We start from the raw sequence: 22,100 nt of genomic DNA, 5'->3' as shown, positions 1-22,100 counted from the left end.
CACACATTGCCCTCAGACATGACATCTCCACTGCCTCCAGCCTTCTCCTCGCTGCAACATTCATCACCCACGCTTCACACCCATATAAGAGCGTTGGTAAAACTATACTCTCATACATTCCCCTCTTTGCCTCCAAGGACAAAGGTCTTTGTCTCCACAGACTCCTAAGTGCACCACTCACTCTTTTTCCCTCATCAATTCTATGATTCACCTCATCTTTCATAGACCCATCCGCTGACACGTCCACTCCCAAATATCTGAATACGTTCACCTCCTCCATACTCTCTCCCTCCAATCTGATATTCAATCTTTCATCACCTAATCTTTTTGTTATCCTCATAACCTTACTCTTTCCTGTATTCACCTTTAATTTTCTTCTTTTGCACACCCTACCAAATTCATCCACCAATCTCTGCAACTTCTCTTCAGAATCTCCCAAGAGCACAGTGTCATCGGCAAAGAGCAGCTGTGACAACTCCCACTTTGTGTGTGATTCTTTATCTTTTAACTCCACGCCTCTTGCCAAGACCCTCGCATTTACTTCTCTTACAACCCCATCTATAAATATATTAAACAACCACGGTGACATCACACATCCTTGTCTAAGGCCTACTTTTACTGGGAAAAAATTTCCCTCTTTCCTACATACTCTAACTTGAGCCTCACTATCCTCGTAAAAACTCTTCACTGCTTTCAGTAACCTACCTCCTACACCATACACTTGCAACATCTGCCACATTGCCCCCCTATCCACCCTGTCATACGCCTTTTCCAAATCCATAAATGCCACAAAGACCTCTTTAGCCTTATCTAAATACTGTTCACTTATATGTTTCACTGTAAACACCTGGTCCACACACCCCCTACCTTTCCTCAAGCCTCCTTGTTCATCTGCTATCCTATTCTCCGTCTTACTCTTAATTCTTTCAATTATAACTCTACCATACACTTTACCAGGTACACTCAACAGACTTATCCCCCTATAATTTTTGCACTCTCTTTTATCCCCTTTGCCTTTATACAAAGGAACTATGCATGCTCTCTGCCAATCCCTAGGTACCTTACCCTCTTCCATACATTTATTAAATAATTGCACCAACCACTCCAAAACTATATCCCCACCTGCTTTTAACATTTCTATCTTTATCCCATCAATCCCGGCTGCCTTACCCCCTTTCATTTTACCTACTGCCTCACGAACTTCCCCCACACTCACAACTGGCTCTTCCTCACTCCTACAAGATGTTATTCCTCCTTGCCCTATACACGAAATCACAGCTTCCCTATCTTCATCAACATTTAACAATTCCTCAAAATATTCCTTCCATCTTCCCAATACCTCTACCTCTCCATTTAATAACTCTCCTCTCCTATTTTTAACTGACAAATCCATTTGTTCTCTAGGCTTTCTTAACTTGTTAATCTCACTCCAAAACTTTTTCTTATTTTCAACAAAATTTGTTGATAACATCTCACCCACTCTCTCATTTGCTCTCTTTTTACATTGCTTCACCACTCTCTTAACTTCTCTCTTTTTCTCCATATACTCTTCCCTCCTTGCATCACTTCTACTTTGTAAAAACTTCTCATATGCTAACTTTTTCTCCCTTACTACTCTCTTTACATCATCATTCCACCAATCGCTCCTCTTCCCTCCTGCACCCACTTTCCTGTAACCACAAACTTCTGCTGAACACTCTAACACTACATTTTTAAACCTACCCCATACCTCTTCGACCCCATTGCCTATGCTCTCATTAGCCCATCTATCCTCCAATAGCTGTTTATATCTTACCCTAACTGCCTCCTCTTTTAGTTTATAAACCTTCACCTCTCTCTTCCCTGATGCTTCTATTCTCCTTGTATCCCATCTACCTTTTACTCTCAGTGTAGCTACAACTAGAAAGTGATCTGATATATCTGTGGCCCCTCTATAAACATGTACATCCTGAAGTCTACTCAACAGTCTTTTATCTACCAATACATAATCCAACAAACTACTGTCATTTCGCCCTACATCATATCGTGTATACTTATTTATCCTCTTTTTCTTAAAATATGTATTACCTATAACTAAACCCCTTTCTATACAAAGTTCAATCAAAGGGCTCCCATTATCATTTACACCTGGCACCCCAAACTTACCTACCACACCCTCTCTAAAAGTTTCTCCTACTTTAGCATTCAAGTCCCCTACCACAATTACTCTCTCACTTGGTTCAAAGGCTCCTATACATTCACTTAACATCTCCCAAAATCTCTCTCTCTCCTCTGCATTCCTCTCTTCTCCAGGTGCATACACGCTTATTATGACCCACTTCTCGCATCCAACCTTTACTTTAATCCACATAATTCTTGAATTTACACATTCATATTCTCTTTTCTCCTTCCATAACTGATCATTTAACATTACTGCTACCCCTTCCTTTGCTCTAACTCTCTCAGATACTCCAGATTTAATCCCATTTATTTCCCCCCACTGAAACTCTCCTACCCCCTTCAGCTTTGTTTTGCTGTACTACACTGCTAATTAAATGAGGTTATAATCATTACAGTCAATGAAAATATTAACAAGTAATAATTCCCATTTTGCATGGGGATGTGGAAAAGAATTCTTCCTCCATAAGCCATGCATGTCATAAGAGGCGACTAAAATACTGCGAGTAAGGGGCTAGTAACCTCCTTCTCCTGTATATATTACTAAATTTAAAAAGAAAACCTTTTTTCTTTTTAGGTCACCCTGACTCAGTGGAATACTGCCCATTTGTTGAAAAATAAAATATATTTCCCGCTATCTCTGAATGAATTAGAATAAATATTTAATCCAAATGAGAACTGCAGCATGAAATGAGATACAGTGGAACCCCGGTTTTCAGCCGGTGTGGAAATCATACAATTTGGATTTTGAGCACTTTTTTAGATGAAATTTTCCCCCGGGGTTTGTACATCAGCTCAGAAATCGACAGTACCAGACACATCCAGCTGGGCCACTCATACATTTGTGACTCACTCTTGGGCACATTAAATGTCTTATTTTAGGTTAATATAGACATTTTCATTAATCCATCTATATTTTCTTCAAAATTATACTATAAGAAACACGTTACACAGCATATAAACATGCAATGTTTATATGCTATCAAGGGGTAGGCTCGGGTGGAGGGTAAACATTATGTTTTCTCTGGTCCAGCTTCAGAGAAAACGTGTATGAATTTGCGTAGGCCCAGTCACCGCCCTTAATAGTACATAAGGCTTTTGTTTACAATTGTCAGCATGAATTATTCATTACTTCTCCCTTTGTTTATGATGGAATCTAAAGGTAGTTGTTAGAAACGATTAAACTCAGTGAACATGGCATGTCGATGGTAATAATATGGCTGTAGGCTACAGTGTATGTAGCCAGTAGGTATACACTGGGATGTAGTCCCTCTGGGACTACAAATAAACACTACTCACCAACAAGAGTCTTCAATAAAGGTATGTAATGTTAATTTACCATTAAAATTAGCCATTACTATTTATTTCTCAATGTTTTATGTATGTAAAACTATAGTTATTCTCTATAAAAGGTATTTTTTGTTAATATTTTTGGGTGTCTGAAACGGATTAATTGGATTTACATTATTTCTTATGGGAAATATTACTTTGGTTTTCAGCCATTTTGGATTTAGGCCAACCATCAGGAACGGATTAATTACGAAAACTGGGGGTCTACTGTATAGGAAAACCTCGTTAAATATATACTGTAGTTACTGCTGCAACAAGATCATACGAAACAAGCGATATCTTCACAGGAAGCACTGGGAAGAATACCAACGAACCCACCAGTGAGCGTAAAGTGTATAAGTGAGCAAAAATTGTGTTTTCTATGCATATATGTTCATAATCTTTAAACTGAGACCAGTCTTATCAAATTTGTATGGTTGGTTACCAAAATATTGTTGCAAACATTTGCAGGCAATTTTTTTTCAAAAATGACATTCATGCAATTTAACCACTCTGAAAGGGAATTAAATTCCCATGCGCTTTCACGATCACTTAATTAATTTCTTATTGTGTATTCATTATTTGCCAAATACATTTTATTTCACTAAATACATTTTAAAGTATTTCATTTAATATTTTTATTTTATTTTTATATTAAATACAGTGGAAACCCAAGTTTCAAATGCATCGACTATCGAACGCTTTGAGTTTCAACCGTTTTTTTCGAACCAATTTTGTCCTGAGTATCAAACTTGTCTCATATTTCAAACTGTGTACCAGACCTGTCCACCTGCCTGTGCCTGCCCGCGTCCCCTGCGCAGGCATCGTGAGCCAGTCTGGCTTTGTTTATGCTTGAGTGAACACTAACCTGCAAGCTCATTCAAACATTTCACTATTAATTCACTGTGTTTGGTGCTTGTGCGACTGTGAAATAAGCTACCATGGGCCCAAAGAAACTTGCTAGTGGCACCCCTGTGGTAAAGAAAGTGAGAAATGCCATAGATGTGAAGAAGGAAATAGTACAAAAATATGAGAGTGGTGTGCGACTTGTGGAGCTTGCCAGGATATATGGCAAAAACAAATCAACAATCGCTTGTATCCTGGCAAAGAGAAAAGAAATCAAGGAAGCTGATGTTGCGAAAGGTGTTGATATGCTAACCAAAAATAGACCACAAATAGTTGAAGACGTTGAGAAGTTATTGATTGTGTGGATCAAGGATAAAGAGATAGCAGGTGAATATAAGAGAAACACTATCTGTTTATTAATTCAAGTCTCTTCTTAAAAATCACTGACTCACCCACAACTAAATATATAAATACTGAATAATTGTATCTCATAAATGTTTAACCTGTGACCCAATCAAACTTTGTTATTCTTAATTACATTACCTAACAGAATACTCCATTCTACTGAATGCTCAGCAACACAGTAAATGACCATATGACTTGTCTTTGAAATACTCATTTGTGCTTAACTGTTATTTGTTTACAATAATGGTTACCACTGAATATATCATTGCTTAGTTAATCTTAAGTTAATTTTAAGCCTGCCCATAATGTTGTGCATACAAGGGGCTTTGGCATGTTACACTTAGCCACTTTATTTCTTTGTACTTCTATGTATCATGTTCAAATTAATAAATAAATAAATGAATAGTGTTTTGGAGACGATCATTTGTGAAAAGGCAAGGCAATTGCATGACGATCTCATAAAGAAAATGCCTGCAACGAGTGCTGCTGTTAGTGACTTTAAGGCCAGGAGAGGCTGGGTTGAAGGATTTAAGAAGCGTAGTGGCATACACAGTGTGGTAAGGCATGGGGACGCTGCCAGTTCAGAGAAACGTGGAGCTGAAAAATTCATAACTGAATTTCAGGAGTACATAAAGACTGAAAAATTTGAACCCAAACAAGTGTTTAGTTGTGACGAAACAGGCCTGTTTTGGAAGAAAATGCTAAAGAGGACCTACATAACGCAGGAGGAAAAGGCGCTGCCAGGACACAAACCTATGAAAGAGAGGCTAACTAACTCTCTTGTTTTGGGCTAATGCTAATGGGGATTTTAAAGTGAAGCCATTACTGGTGTATCCTCTTCCAAACAATAAATGCTCCCTCACTCCTCCTCCTCTATCTTCCAGATGCCATCAATAATCTTCAATAAAGGTAAGTAAAAATGTTATTTTATATGTTTATTTAAATGTTTATTTATCTATTACTAATTGTACTATGTATGTTTGTTGTGTGTATGTAAAACTATAATTAATCTCTATAAAATATATAATCTCTATAAAAGTTTGGCAATAAATAATACATATTTTATGAAAAAGAGGATAAATAAATATACAAGGTATGATATAGCACGTAATGAAAGTAGTTTGTTAGATTATGTATTGGTGGATAAAAGGTTGATGGGCAGGCTCCAGGATGTTCATGTTTATAGAGGGGCAACTGATATATCGAATCATTATTTAGTTGCAGCTACACTTAGAGTAAGAGGTAGATGAAACAATAGGAAAATGGCAACAACAAGTAAGAGAGAGGTGAAAGTGTATAAACTAAGGGAGGAGGAAGTTTGGGTGCGATTAAGCAACTATTGGCAACTAGTGCAAGTATGAGTAGCAGGGGGGTTGAAGAGGGTTGGAATAGTTTTAAAAATGCAGTTTTAGAATGTGGGGCAGAAGTTTGTGGTTATAGGAGGGTGGGTGCAGGAGGAAAGAGGAGTGATTAGTGGAATGATGAAGTAAAGGGTGTGATAAAAAAGGTAGCTTATGAGAGGTTTTTACAAAACAGAAGTGTTATAAGAAGAGCATAGTATATGGAGAGTAAAAGAAAGGTGAAGAGAGTGGTGAGAGAGTGCAAAAAGAGAGCAGATGATAGAGTGGGAGAGGCAATGTCAAGAAATTTTAATGAAAATAAGAACAAATTTTGGAGTGAGTCAAACAAGTTAAGAAAGCCTAGGGAATGAATGGATTTGTCAGTTAAAAACAGAGTAGGGGAGTTAGTAGATGGGGAGAGGGAGGTATTGTGTAGATGGCAGGAATATTTTGAGGAACTTTTAAATGTCGACGAAGAAAGGGAGGCGGTAATTTCATGCATTGGCCAGGGAGGTATACCATCTTTTAGGAATGAAGAAAAGCAGGATGTGAGTGTGGGGGAGATGCATGAGGCATTACAAAGAATGAAAGAGGGTAAAGCAGCTGGAACTGACGGGATCATGACAGAAATGCTAACAGCAGAGGGGGGGGGGGGATATAGTGTTAGAGTAGTTGGTATTTTTGTTTAATAAATGTATGAAAGAGGGGAAGGTACTTAGGGATTGGCAGAGAGTATGTATAGTTCCTTTAAATAAAGGGAAGGGGAACAAAAGAGATTGTAAAAATTATAGATTACCGAGTATACCAGGAAAAGTGTACAGTAGGGTTATTATTGAAAGAATTAGAGGTAAGACAGAGCATAGGATTGCAGATGAGCAAGGAGGTTTTAGAGTGGGTAGGGGATGTGTAGATCAAGTGTTTACATTGAAGCATATATGTGAACAGTATTTAGATAAAGGTAGGGACGTTTTCATTTCCCTTATGGATTTAGAAAAGGCATATGATAGAGTGGATAGGGGAGCAATGTGGCAGACGTTGCAGGTATATGGAATAGGTAGTAAGCTACTAAATGCTGTAAAGTTTTTATGAGGATAGTGAGGCTCAGGTTAGGGTGTGTAGAAGAGAGGGAGACTACTTCCCAGTAAAAGTAGGTCTTAGACAGGGATGTGTAATGTCACCATGGTTGTTTAATATGTTAATAGACGGGGTTGTAAAAGAAGTAAATACTAGGGTGTTCAGGAGAGAGGTGGGATTAAATTATAGGGAATCAAATACAAAATAGGAATTGACACAGTTACTTTTTGCTGATGATACTCTGCTTATGGGAGATTCTAAAGAAAAATTGCAAAGGTTAGTGGATGAGATTGGGAGAGTATGTAAAGGTAGAAAGTTGAAAGTGAACATAGAAAAGAGTAAGGTGATGAGGGTATCAAATGATTTAGATAAAGAAAAACTGAATATCAAATTGGAGAGGAGGAATATGGAAGAAGTGAATGTTTTCAGATATTTGGGAGTTGACGTGTCAGCAGATGGATTTATGAAGGATGAGGTTAATCACAGAATTGATGAAGGAAAAAAGGTGAGTGGTGTGTTGAGGTATATGTGGAAACAAAAAGTGTTATCTATTGAGGCAAAGAAGGGAATGTATGAAAGTATAGTGGTACCAACACTCTTATATGGGTGTGAAGCTTGGGTTGTAAATGCTGCAGCAAGGAGATGGTTGGAGGCAGTGGAGATGTCTTAAAGGGCAATATGTGGTGTAAATATTATGCAGAAAATTCAGAGAAGGTGTGGAGACAATAAAAGTATTAGTCAGAAGGCTGAAGAGGGGTTGTTGAGGTGGTTTGGTCATTTAGAGAGAATGGATCAAAGCAGAATGACATGGAGAGCATATAAATCTGTAGGGGAAGGAAGGCAGGGTAGGGGTCATCCTCGAAAAGGTTGGGGGAAGGGAGTCAAGGAGGTTTTGTGGGCAAGGGGCTTGGACTTCCAGCAAGCGTGCATGAGCGTGTTAGATAGGAGTGAATGGAAACGAATGGTATTTGGGACCTGACGAGCTGTTGGAGTGTGAGCAGGGTAATATTTAGTGAAGGGATTCAGGGAAACCGGTTATTTTTATATAGCCGGACTTGAGTCCTGGAAATGGGAAGTACAATGTCTGCACTTTAAAGAAGGGGGTTTGGGATATTGGCAGTTTGGAGGGATATGTTGTGTGTCTTTATACGTATATGCTTCTAGACTGGTGTATCTGAGCACCTCTGCAAAAACAGTGATTATGTGTGAGTGAGGTGAAAGTGTTGAATGATGATGAAAGTATTTTCTTTTCGGGGATTTTCTTTCTTTTTGGGTCACCCTGCTTCGGTGGGAGACGGCTGACTTCTCAAAACAAAAAAAAAACAAAAAAAAAAACAAAAAAAAAAAAAATGTATTTTTTGTGAATATTTTTCTGTTTCTGGAATGGATTAATTGTATTTACATTATTTCTTATGGGAAATATTGCTTTGAGTTTCAAACGTTTCGACTGTAGAACTAGCTCCTGGAACAGATTAAGTTCAAAACTCGAGGTTCCACTGTACTAGTTATAGTACTGATGGTGTGTTACCCTCTCTCACCCAATTTGCTTCTTTAATACATTACAACAGTACAGTACATCAAGAAACTCATCATCAGAGGAATTTGACTTACCTCTAATAAACTATTCATGTCTATAGGCTATCTACCTTATTTCCTTTTAATGAAGGTCTTCTACTTTTAATGAAGGTCTTCTACTAATGTTTTTTGTGAGAGGCATCCTCAGCCAGGCCATTGTAAATCAAACCATGTTTTCTGATAGGAGCTATGTTATAAATGGAAGTTTTATTCCTGGGAATCAATTTCATATACAAAATCAAGTATTTTTTAATAGCTATCTCACCAGGAAAAAACTGTCATAAATGAAGGAGTGTTAAAGTTGGGAGATCATAGGTTGGGGTTCATCTCTACGACTTTTGTTTTAACCCTTGAACCGTCCAAACGTATATATACGTTTTTTCAACATTTGAAAGTATGTAAAAAAATGTACATCATCTTTTTTTTTTTACATTTGAAAATGTGTAAAAAACTTTTATCTACATTTTTTTTTTTATTATATTTGAAAATACAGTGGACCCTCGACCAACGTTGGCATTGTCTAATGTTAAATCTGACTAGCGATACATTTTAACGCAAAAATTTTGCCTCGACTAGCGCTAAAAAACCTGACCAACGCTATTCGTTCTGTTCGAGACGCGTCCACTTGTGGCCTGAGCGTGCCTCACTTGTCCTGTGGGTGCCAGTGTTTACAAGCCAGCCAGCCACCGCGGTCCCATCCAAACATACAATCGGAATATTTCATATTATCACAGCATTTATAGTGATTGCACCTGCAAAATAAGTCACCATGGGCCCCAAGAAAGCTTCTAGTGCCAACCCTACAGCAAAAAGGGTGAGAATTACTATGGATATGAAGAAAGAGATCACTGCTAAGTATGAAAGTGGAGTGCGTGTCTCCGAGCTGGCCAGGTTGTCCACAAAACTCCAATCAACCTTCGCTACTATTGTGGGCAAGAAAACGGTAATCAAGGAAGCTGTTCTTGCCAAAGGTGCAACTATGTTTTCGAAACTGAGATCGCAAGTGATAGAAGATGTTGAGAGACTGTTATTGGTGTGGATAAACGAAAAACAGATAGCATCTCTCAAGCGATCATGTGTGAAAAGAATAGGAAGTTGCATGATGATTTAATTAAAAAAATGCCAGCAACTAGTGGTGATGTGAGTGAATTTAAGGCCAGCAAAGGTTGGTTTGAGAGATTTAAGAATTGTAGTGGCATACATAGTGTGATAAGGCATGGTGAGGCTGCCAGTTCGGACCACAAAGCGGCTGAAAAATATGTGCAGGAATTCAAGGAATACATACAGTGAAGGACTGAAACCTGAACAAGTGTTTAATTGTGATGAAACAGGCCTGTTTTGGAAGAAAATGCCAAGCAGGACCTACATTACTCAGGAGGAAAAGGCACTCCCAGGACATAAGCCTATGAAAGACAGGCTTACTCTGTTGATGTGTGCTAATGCTAGTGATTGCAAAGTGAAGCCTTTATTGGTGTATCACTCTGAAACTCCCAGAGTGTTCAGGAAAAACAATGTCCTCAAGGCTAATTTGTGTGTGCTGTGGAGGGCAAACAGTAAGGCATGGGTCACTAAGGACTTTTTCTATGACTGGTTACACCATGCATTTGCCCCCACTGTGAAAAATTACCTCCTGGAAAATAAATTGGACCTTAAGTGCCTCCTGGCATTAGACAATGCTCCTGGTCATCCTTCAGACTTGGCAGAGCGACTTTCTGCGGACCTAAGCTTCATTAAGGTCAAGTTTTTGCCTCCTAATACCACTCCTCTCCTGCAGCCCATGGACCAGCAGGTCATTGCAAACTTCAAGAAACTGTACACAAAAGCTATGTTTGAAAGGTGCTTTGTAGTGACCTCAGAAACTCAACTGACTCTAAGAGAGTTTTGGAGAGATCACTTTAGCATCCTCAATCGTATAAACATTATAAGTAAGGCTTGGGAGGAAGTGACTAAGAGGACCTTGAACTCTGCTTGGAAAAAACTGTGGCCAGAATGTGTAGACAAAAGGGATTTTGAAGGGTTTGAGACTAACCCTGAGAATCCTATGCCAGTTGAGGAATCCATTGTGGCATTGGGAAAGTCCTTGGGGTTGGAGGTTAGTGGGGAGGATGTGGAAGAGTTGGTGGAGGAGGACAATGAAGAACTAACCACTGATGAGCTGCTAGATCATCTTCAACAGCAAGAGGCCACACCTGAGGAAACTGCTTTGGAGGAGGGGATAGAGAAATTGAAGAAGTTGCCTACTTCTAAGATTAAGGAAATGTGTGGAATGTGGCTTAAAGTGCAAACCTGTTTTGATGAAAATCACCCTGACACAGCTACTGCAAGCCGTGTTGGCAACCTGTGCACTGACAATGTTGTGAAACACTTTAGGAATGTCATAAAGGAACGGGAGGTACAGGCCTCTATGGACAGATATGCTGTGCGACAGAGGTCCAGTGACTCTCAAGCTGGTCCTAGTGGCATTAAAAGAAGAAGGGAAGTAACCCCAGAAAAGGATTTGCCACCTCAAGTCCTAATGGAAGGGGATTCCCCTTCTGAACACTAACACCATCAACACTCTCCCCTCCTCCCATCTCATCAATCATCACCAGATCTTCAATAAAGGCAAGTGTCATGTAACTGTGCATGTCTTCTTCAGTTTGTGTGTATTAAAATTAATATTTCATGTGGTAAAATTTTTTTTTTTCAATACTTTGGGGTGTCAGGAACGGATTAATTTGATTTCCATTATTTCTTATGGGGAAAATTAACTCGACTAACGATAATTTCGATTAACGATGAGCTCTCAGGAACGGATTAATATCGTTAGTCGAGGGTCCACTGTATGTAAAAAAAAAATAGATCTACTTTTGGAGCACTACGGATTTGAACGTCGATCTATTTGGACCATTTAAGGGTTAACAAAGTAAAGCTTCAGCAATAACTACAGTATTTTAGTTTGTGTAATGCCATTTTTACAGTATCAAGAATATATCTACAACAGTACAAGATTTGACTGAAACTATTACTATTTTAATAGAGTAAATGACAATAATATCAAGAATGAGTCAAAATTCTTCAAAGAGGTCAATATTTCCTAATGCACATTAACATAATAAAAAATACTTTACTGTATCATAAAATATAATACAACTAAAACATATATGCACTGCGTTTAGCTGTGAGACATACCATCGATATCCATCCTTGAGAACTTCTCTTTCACTTTCTACAGACACAGGTTTGCCTTTGCCATGCAAGCCACCTTTACCAATGCACGTATCCTCAGGACCTAAAGCAAGACCAATGTAAGATTAGTGAGATAATAACAAAAGCCTATAAAGTGCTCATGAAAGCACATCATTCTCAACACAGCACTAAAATGCCGAATGCTACTGTCAGTTTTGTACACCATTAAGATATTAATGGTATGCAAAACTACCAAAAAGATGAAAAAGAAACATGTGCAGCACTTGGGATGCATATGTCTTATTCACCTATCAGTGTTATACCTGTAATTACTTATTTGTAATTATCTATTTATAGCCACAGGACCAGAGATAGGGAATGATGTGCAAGTGCTGAAGGAAGAACAGAAGCTGAATAGATGAGAGTTCACAGATGATGCAGTAAATCAATGTCAGTTAACGACTCACAGAATGAGTCTGCAGAAAAGCGGAAAACATCAGAGAGAAAGGTGGGCTGCAGATTACATAACACAAAAGTGCAAGAAGCCCATTACATCTCCCGTGACAATTTGCCTGAAAAAATTATAAGATGAAATCCTCACAAACACCACAATTGCTTTGACTGCAATACTGTATACTTTAAGTATATTTCACTACCAGTGGAATTTCATTAGAGAATCTTGACAAATTAGAATTACCTCCTCTACACAATTTCAATGAAGACATTAATCATATAAATGTAATAGGAAAGTTTGTTAGGGGGTAGAAGTTAAGCCATTCTCTTCAGTCCTTGTATAGACTACCTGCCATTGGGGTATAGTTAGGGCTTCTGTTAATATTTACTTTTAATTACTTGGTCTCTGATTCAGTATTATAAAGGTAATAAAATTTGTGGCCTTACAGCCTACACAATGCAATAATTTTCTCTAAAACAGACTATGAGAGATATGCAAGTTGTGTAATGATCTAACACTAGCTATTTTACAACTACTACTACTACTACCATTATAATCACAAGGAAGTGCAAAAGCCATAGGAGTCAACCAGCACATGGGTAAAGTGAAGTGGTCAACCAAGAAGGTAGTTTCAATTCCTTGAATCAGTAGCCCTTCACTTGTATCAAGGCACTCAACATGAAGGGAAGCTATGTTATTGCTATTCCAAATTGCCACTTTTTGCTCACCTTTGATCAGGGACATAAAACCAGTTTTACTAAATACTCTACACACATCACAATTAACATAGTTTATTTTGATTTTCATTATACTTTTATATTTGTTTCCTCTTTTTTTTTAATTTACTTTTTCACTTGTTTATTTTTCTTATTTTTCTTTTTAACTCCTGAGGACATTCCTCGCCTGACCAGATATCCCTTCCACCAGGCCTGTATCCTGGCTGCAGCTCGCTGCTTCAGATCTTCCAGTTCTTTTCTCTGACGCTCTACCTCCTGCTCGGCTTCGTAGTCTTGCACCACAACCAAGTACTCCTCGTACTTCTGTATCACTTCATTTAGGGTGCTCTGCTTGCTTTGAACCTCTGCTTGCCATTTAGCCACCTCTTCCCTCTTTTTCTGAGTGTCTTCTTTAAATTTCTCTTCCCATTCCAATATTTTGGTTTCTAGTTTAGCACAACTCTCTTTCAAGAAAGCTGTTAGGGCATCGTGGACCCGTATTTCTTGTGGAATTTCACGCCCTACTTTGGCAATTTCCTTACAGATGCTTTGCTCTTCTTGTTCTATTCTAAACTGAAGATTCTCTATTTGAACTCTGGCCACTTTTCTCTCATACGCTTCTCTTTTAGGATTTAACCGTTTTGCATCACTGATAGCCATTAGCAGATCTGATATCTCTTGATCCTTCGCTTGGAGCAGCTTCTGAGTGTCTTGTTTAACATTCTTTAAATCTTTTTGTAGGCCATGTACTTTGCTGCTTTTCTGAAAATGCTTGGCTTTCCACTTATGTCCTTGAAGTAGAGCAATGAAATCAGCCTTTTTCTTGTGATCTTCTTTTTCAAATGCAATACATTTCTCCAAACAACTGAAGCTCTGTTTTTCAACCAGTTCATTTGCTAGGTCAAACAGTATTTTTTCTATGTAACCAAGATCATCATGTAACTTCCTAAGAGCAAGATCATTGCCATATCTGTCATTTTCATTCTCCGACAAGTCAGTTTCTTCTCCATCTGCAGGTCTGAAGGGACAGCCGGGCAGCAGCTCATGCATAACACAGATACTTAAAGCTGCTTTCTTACAAATTTGACTGAATTTAATAGCGGTTTTGTATTCTAGTGTCATTTTTACATTACTTGCAGGAAATCTGCCAAAGTAATAAATAAATGATGCTTATTTTCCTGTCTGCTGGTTGCTATGATTATGTTGTCCATCTACTTCTAACAGTAACCATGGCAACCAACTCCTAAAGGAAAGAAAATGGAGAATAGACTGAGTGACAAAAGGGCACACTCAAGAAAATTATATGGTGTGTTATTGTTAACTTTAAGTTTCATTCAGAAACCTAAGTAAGTTTATTTAGGTACAGGTACACATAAGTTCATTTATCATACATAGTTTGGCATATGTGTGAATTACCTAGGATAACCCAAAAAAAAGTCAAACAAAGTGACACATACAGTACACACTCCACACCACACACTCCACACCACACTCCACACACACCACACCACACACACACACACACACACACACACACACACACACACACACACACACACACACACACACACACACTTATATACAACAGGCCAAGTGTCTAATCGACATGTGCCTAGGACAAAATGGTAACTAACATACACATGCATGCACATACAACAGGCCTAGTGTCTAATCGACATGTGCCTAGGACCAAATGGTAACTAACACACACACACACACACACACACACACACACACACACACACACACACACACACACACACACACACACATACATACACACACACACACACACACACACACACATACACACACACACACACACACACACATAGGCGAGGGGGACATGACCCAGGTGGCAAATTTTCGGAGAAATGGGTGGTTCACAAATAAAAGGAATCGGCCTCTCAAAGTAATTTTCAAGGCAGAATCAACCCGAACCATGATCCTGCAGGAGAAAGCACGGCTGAGAGGCAAGCAGGAGTTCCAGAGTGTGTACCTCGATCGAGACAGAACACAGGACAAAAGGAAGACGATGAAAGAGAGAGTTCAAAAACAAAAGGAGAAATGGGAGGAAATGAAAAAGGAGAGCAGAATAACCCAGGATCAAATGGAAGGACAAGCACACCCCCCAGAAACACCTGCAGAAGGACTCCAGCCACGACACCCCCAAGGCAACTGAACAATCCAAACCAACCATCACACACCGATCCCTCTGTTCCCACCCCCCGCACCACAGTTACAGTATTAGAACAGAAGTTGAAGGTTTGGTACACAAATGCAGATGGATTAACGAATAAACATGAGGAATGGCAAGAAAGAATCAATGAGAAGTCCCCAGACATCATAGCAGTTACAGAAACAAAACTCACGGAGACAATAACAGATGCAATCTTCCCACCAGGATACCAGATCATGAGGAAAGATAGAAGGGGCAGGGGGGGAGGTGGGGTTGCTCTGCTCGTAAAAAACGATGGAAATTCGAGAAAATGGAAGGCATAGATGAGACGGGAGAAAGAGACTACATAGTAGGTACACTTCAGTCTGGGGAACACAAAGTGGTCATTGCAGTGATGTATAATCCACCACAGAACTGCAGGAGGCCAAGAGAGGAATATGAAGAGAGTAACAGAGCAATGGTGGACACACTTGCTGAGGTGGCAAGAAGAGCTCACTCCAGCAGAGCAAAGTTGCTGGTTATGGGGGACTTCAACCACAGGGAGATTGACTGGGAAAACCTGGAGCCACATGGGGGTCCCGAAACATGGAGAGCCAAGATGTTGGACGTGGTGCTGGAAAACCTCATGCACCAACATGTTAAGGACACTACCAGAGTGAGACGGGAGGATGAACCAGCAAGATTGGACCTTGTGTTCACCCTGGGCAGCTCAGACACTGAGGACACCACGTGGTTCTGTGCTTTGAATACATAGTAGAGCTGCAAGTGGAGAGAATAACAGGAGTTGAATGGGAAAAGCCTGACTATAAAAGAGGGGACTACATAGGGTTGAAGAACTTCCTGCGGGAGGTCCAGTGGGACAGAGAACTGGCAGGAAAGCCAGTAAATGAAATGATGGAATATGTAACAACAAAATGCAAGGAGGCAGTGGAAAGGTTTATTCCCAAGGGCAACAGCAACAACGGGAAGACCAGAACGAGCCCCTGGTTTACCTGACAGTGTAAGGAGGCAAAAACAAAGTGCAATAGAGAATGGAAAAAGTACAGAAGGCAGAGAACACACGAAAATAGGGAGATCAGTCGCAGAGCCAGGAATGAGTATGCACAGGTAAGGAGGGAGGCCCAGCGACAGTATGAAAATGACATAGCATCGAGAATCAAGACTGACCCGAAACTGTTGTATAGCCACATCAGGAGGAAGACAACAGTCAAAGACCAGGTGATCAGATTAAGGACAGAAGGTGGAGAACTCACAAGAAATGATCAGGAGGTATGTGAGGAGCTGAACAGGAGATTTAAGGAAGTTTTCACAGTAGAGACAGGAAGGGCTGTGGGAAGACAGCACAGAAGGGAACATCAAGAGGGAATATACCAACAAGTGTTGGATGACATACGAACAACTGAGGAGGAGGTGAAGAAGCTCCTAAATGACCTTGACACCTCAAAGGCGATGGGACCGGACAAAATCTCCCCATGGGTCCTTAGAGAAGGAGCAGAGATGCTGTGCGTGCCTCTAACCACAATCTTCAACACATCCCTTGAAACTGGGTAACTACCTGAGAAATGGAAGACAGCTAATGGAGTCCCCATATTTAAGAAAGGAAACAGAAACGAGGCACTAAACTACAGACCTGTGTCTCTGACATTTACTGTGTGCAAAGTCATGGAGAAGATTATCAGGAGGAGAGTGGTCGAACACCTGGAAAGGAACAAGATTATAAATGAAAACCAGCATGGGTTCATGGAAGGCAAATCTTGTATCACAAACCTCCTGGAGTTTTATGACAAGGTAACAGAAGTAAGACACAAGAGAGAGGGGTGGGTAGATTGCGTTTTCCTAGACTGCAGGAAGGCCTTTGACACAGTTCCCCACAAGAGATTAGTGCAGAAGCTGGAGGATCAGGCGCATGTAACAGGGAGGGCACTGCAATGGATCAGGGAATACCTGACAGGGAGGCAGCAACGAGTCATGGTACGTGAAGAGGTATCACAGTGGGCGCCTGTGACGAGCGGGGTCCCACAGGGGTCAGTTCTAGGACCAGTGCTATTTTTGATATATGTGAACGACATGATGGAAGGAATAGACTCTGAAGTGTCCCTATTCGCAGATGATGTGAAGTTGATGAGAAGAATTAAATCGGATGAGGATGAGGCAGGACTGCAAAGAGACCTGGACAGGCTGGACATGTGGTCCAGTAACTGGCTTCTCGAATTCAATCCAGCCAAATGCAAATTCATGAAGATTGGGGAGGGGCAAAGAAGACCGCAGACAGAGTATAGGCTAGGTGGACAAAGACTACAGACCTCACTCAGGGAGAAAGACCTTGGGGTGACCATAACACCGAGCACATCACCGGAGGCACACATCAACCAAATAACTGCTGCAGCATACGGGCGCCTGGCAAACCTGAGAATAGCGTTCTGATACCTTAATAAGGAATCGTTCAAGACACTGTACACTGTGTACGTTAGGCCCATACTGGAGTATGCAGCACCAGTCTGGAACCCACACCTGGTCAAGCACGTCAAGAAGTTAGAGAAAGTACAAAGGTTTGCAACAAGGCTAGTCCCAAAGCTCAGGGGAATGTCGTACGAGGAAAGGTTGCGGGAGATCGGACTGACGACACTGGAGGACAGAAGGGTCAGGGGAGACATGATAACGACTTACAAGATACTGCGGGGAATAGACAAGGTGGACAGAGATAGGATGTTCCAGAGAGGGGACACAGGGACAAGGGGTCACAACTGGAAGCTGAAGACTCAGACGAGTCACAGGGATGTTAGGAAGTATTTCTTCAGTCATAGAGTTGTCAGGAAGTGGAATAGCCTAGCAAGCGAAGTAGTGGAGGCAGGAACCATACATAGTTTTAAGAAGAGGTATGATACAGCTCAGGAAGCAGAGAGAGAGAGGACCTAGTAGCGATCAGTGAAGAGGCGGGGCCAGGAGCTGAGTCTCGACCCCTGCAACCACAATTAGGTGAGTACAATTAGGTGAGTACATGCATGCACATACAATAGGCCTAGTGTCTAATCGACATGTGCCTAGGACCAAATGGTAACTAGTAATTTTACATTCTTCTTATTTCAACAAACCGGTCATAACCCACCGAGGCAGAGTGACCCAAAAGGAAAAACAAAAGTTTCTCCTTTTAAATTTAGTAATACAGCCTCTCCTCACTTAGCGACATACTCGTTTACCAATGCCTTGGACTTACGACGGGCTCTCTGACAGTATTCATACGTAAATAATGTATATCAGAGCTGATTTCCTCTATTCTGTTTATTTTAATATACAGCACACTACTGTATAAACACTTAAAAAATATACCAGAAATGTTATAAATGGTGCAAAGGTGACATTAAAATAATATCAAAGATGGTTGACACAAAATCACTACCATTACGTATAGTATGCTCCTCACTTAGCGACGAATGCGTTTAACGACGTGGTCTTAGAAAAGGAACTCCGTCATTAACTGAGGAGAGATTGTATATGCAAGAGAAGGGGTTACTAGCCCCTTACTCCTGGCATTTTAGTCGCCTCTTACAACACACATGGCTTACGAAGGAAGAATTCTGTTCCACTTTCCCATGGGGATAAGAGGAAATAAACAAGAACACGAACTAGTATTGGCAGTTTGGAGGGATATGTTGTGTATCTTTATACGTATTTGCTTCTAAACTGTTGTATTCTGAGCACCTCTGCAAAAACAGTGATAATGTGTGAGTGTGGTGAAAGTGTTGAATAATGATGAAAGTATTTTCTTTTTGGGGATTTTCTTTCTTTTTTGGGTCACCCTGCTCGGTGGGAGATGGCCGACTTCTTGAAAAAAAAAAAAAAAAAAAAAAAGAACTAGTAAGAAAATAGAAGAAAATCCAGAGGGGTGTGTATATATATGCTTGTACATGCATGTGTAGTGTGACCTAAGTGTGAGTAGAAGTAGCAAGATGTACCTGAAATCTTGTATGTTTATGAGACAGAAGAGAGACACCAGCAATCCTACAATCATGCACAAAATTAATTTTACATATCTTTTATAAATTTGAACAATGGTTCTGAGGAAACACAAATGTCACAGGAATACATAAACAGTACAATATGCAGATTTAACCTAGGATAACCTTTACCAAGTAATTCTTTCAGTAATAACTTCACCACATATTTTACCCGGCACACTCAATAGACTTATTCCCATATACTGTCATTCTTTCAAACTCTTGCCTCCGTTTGTTCTTATACAGAGGAACTGTGCATGTTCTCTGCCAATTCTTAGCTATCTTCAGTGGTTTCATACATTCTGGTATACTCAAAAGATGCAACAACCCCTCCAAAACTATATCTCCACCTGCTTTTAACACTGCTGTCTTAATCCCATCTATCCCTTCTGCTTTACTGCCTTTCATTCTACCCACTGCCTTACAAAATAATAATAATAACAGTCAAATCTTTATACTGCTTAACATACTGCATCTGTTATATCTATTGAATAACATTCAAGATACTGTAATGTTCAAAAAATTAGCCATCTCAGAAGTATATTTTACCAAATACAGTAAACTAAATATTATGTACAGAAGAGAGGCTGATGTCTTCAGCCTTATGAAGGTACATGTATTAACATCAAAATTTTGTAAGGAGTACAGTACCTGAATTATTTGTTGTTGTGCCTGAATTTGACGTGTCACTTGTCTCTTCCGTAGATGTGTTCACTTGGTCTTGCTTCTCCATTGGAACTCTTTGCCCATCTATACTCTGGGAGAAAATAATAGTAATGGTCCAAGGTTTTTTCACGTTATTTTATCATGTCAGTGCAATTTATATATTTATGTTTGAGGTCTGATGAACCACTAGGAATTAAAGACCTTGCAGAATTTTTTTTATTACAAGAGCATCAGGACCTTCCCACCACTTTTGACTGAGTAAGTCTCCTTCCACCTTTGATCTTTTCTGGTTGCTAATTTTCAATCATTGATCACCATCACTTTATCAAACAAAATAGAGCTACGCCATGGTATGGCCATCTACCAGTCTTATAAAGTGCAACACACCCAAATGGCTTTTCAGGAATTCACAGTCTAGGTAAGATTTATTTCTGGATCCTGACACTGGCAGTCCAACTCTGACAAATATGTAACCAGGTTTACTTAGGATTTCACAAGGATGCTTGGTCTGTTGCCTTTAAAGTTTATTTGTGAGTAAGCGTGCATTGATCAGGTTTTATCTGCCTAGCAAGGCACTGATAGGATCCAGATTAGGTCATTGTTGTGAACTATGAAAAACTGCTTTCTGTGTATGATTCAGTGAACCACAGAGACTGTCAATTTTCTTTGCCAGATATCTCAACTTGGGTTGTTATAAATGGAGCAGCCAGCTAGTAGCACTCAGTAATCATCAACAGAAAACAAGCACAAAATTGGAGAAAATAGAAATGCAGAAGGAAGTATACTGAGCTAAAAATGGAATGACCTTCATATTGGTGAATACAATAAGAGATATTCCTGAAAAGATGTTAGTTCATAAAGCCCTACACAAAAATCAGTTTACAGATTTAAAATAATAAGAACTTTATTAATTAACATGATATACAAATTTTTAATGTCATACCTAAACTTTAAAACTTATCCTAACATTGCTAAAATTACCATATTATAATGTGGCTTAAACCTGTCCAACTTATCTTCGATCAACTTAAATTTAGCAAGTATTATCTAATACGAGAGTAAGGAGCTAGTACCCCCTTCTCCTGTATAAATTAATAAAAAATAATAAGAAAAACTTTAATAGCATTTCTTATCGGGTAGCTCTTCCTTGGTGGAAAAGTTAGTATATCTACCTTTCGCTTCAGTGATTTGTTTGCATCCTTATGAGCCACTACCTCCACGAGCTCACAGTCACTACCTATATAATGAAGAAAAAAAAGAAGTACTGTATCATTATCATTACTAATTTTAAAATATCCAATAACATTTTCTTGATTGCATAAAAGCATACAGTATGGATATTATTAATCACTAATGTATATTACAAACAATATTTTAGTTACCATAAGAGATGGTTTTATACAAGTCAATGTATTCAAAAGATTTTATTATAGAAATGAATTTAAGAATAAAACACAAAATAAAATATCTTGGTACAGTATATTAAGTATTAATTAATATATCTGTGAAGATGTTACTGCTTTGATTGCTGCTTTTGCTTCCATTTGCCCAGCCTCCAAATGCCTGCCAAACTCGTTCTAGGATGGATCCTGGCTGGCTATCTTCATGCTTCTTACTTGGAGTTGTCTGTATAATTAAATAATAATAATAATAAATCTAAGCTTTCTATTATTCCTTGCTAATATATATGATAAGTAACTTTACTTTATAACATATACAAAAAAATTATTCATGATGTTTTTGCCTATTGTTTATGTTTCCTTCACTAATACATAACATGCATGTTTGTATGTATATGCTTTTGTTATCAGATTCATTTTCACTCTGATTAACATGGCCTCATTCTATGAATGCTGGACACAGTGTTTTTAAGATTATCACAGCTATAGGCATATTTGTGTTTATAGTTCCTAAGTTCTGCACCAGGTTCTTAATGGATGTTGATGACCTAATAACTATGTTAACACATTTATTTTGAAGTTCATTGTGCAAAGGAGCACTGCAACAAGCCTACTGGCTTGTTGCAGTGCTCCTAATATAGACAGTACTTCTAGCACTACAACAAGCCTGCTAGCCTGTTGCAGTGCTAGGCAGGTTCTTCTCAGACTAAACCCTTGTAACTCATATCTCTAATATTACTTTCACCACTCTTTCACTTCACATCACCCAGCTTGTCACCACATATGTTCCTTTCTT

General features: G+C 39.3%; 2 protein-coding genes across 4 annotated transcripts in view; both read right to left on the bottom strand.

The window, feature by feature from the left end:
• The window catches only part of LOC138851788 (protein unc-79 homolog), a gene marked incomplete at its 5' end in the record, with an annotated part of 67,322 nt that extends 45,792 nt beyond the window's left edge, over positions 1 to 21,530 (bottom strand). For all 3 annotated transcript variants that reach the window (XR_011391398.1, XM_070081260.1, XM_070081261.1), the window contains 4 exon segments: positions 11,898 to 11,997; positions 19,890 to 19,995; positions 21,077 to 21,141; positions 21,422 to 21,530. Coding sequence is in view for 2 of the 3 variants with exons in the window: in XM_070081260.1 (XP_069937361.1) it covers positions 11,898 to 11,997; positions 19,890 to 19,995; positions 21,077 to 21,141; positions 21,422 to 21,530 (380 nt within the window).
• On the bottom strand, positions 12,298 to 14,278 carry LOC128698934 (dynein regulatory complex protein 9). The gene has a single exon (XM_053791362.2). It carries the CDS (start codon positions 14,184 to 14,186, stop codon positions 13,191 to 13,193), a length of 996 nt encoding a protein of 331 aa, XP_053647337.1. The 5' UTR covers positions 14,187 to 14,278; the 3' UTR covers positions 12,298 to 13,190.
• Positions 21,531 to 22,100: the final 570 nt, after the last annotated feature.

Source organism: Cherax quadricarinatus, unplaced genomic scaffold (genome assembly GCF_038502225.1).
Source record: "Cherax quadricarinatus isolate ZL_2023a unplaced genomic scaffold, ASM3850222v1 Contig2106, whole genome shotgun sequence".
NCBI classification, from domain to species: Eukaryota; Metazoa; Arthropoda; class Malacostraca; order Decapoda; family Parastacidae; genus Cherax; species Cherax quadricarinatus.
This window is presented reverse-complemented; position numbering and strand designations above follow the sequence as displayed.

Coding starts and splice junctions, on each gene's coding strand:
- LOC128698934 (XM_053791362.2), bottom strand. CDS start 14,186: ATGACACTAGAATACAAAACCGCTATTAAATTCAGTCAAATTTGTAAG.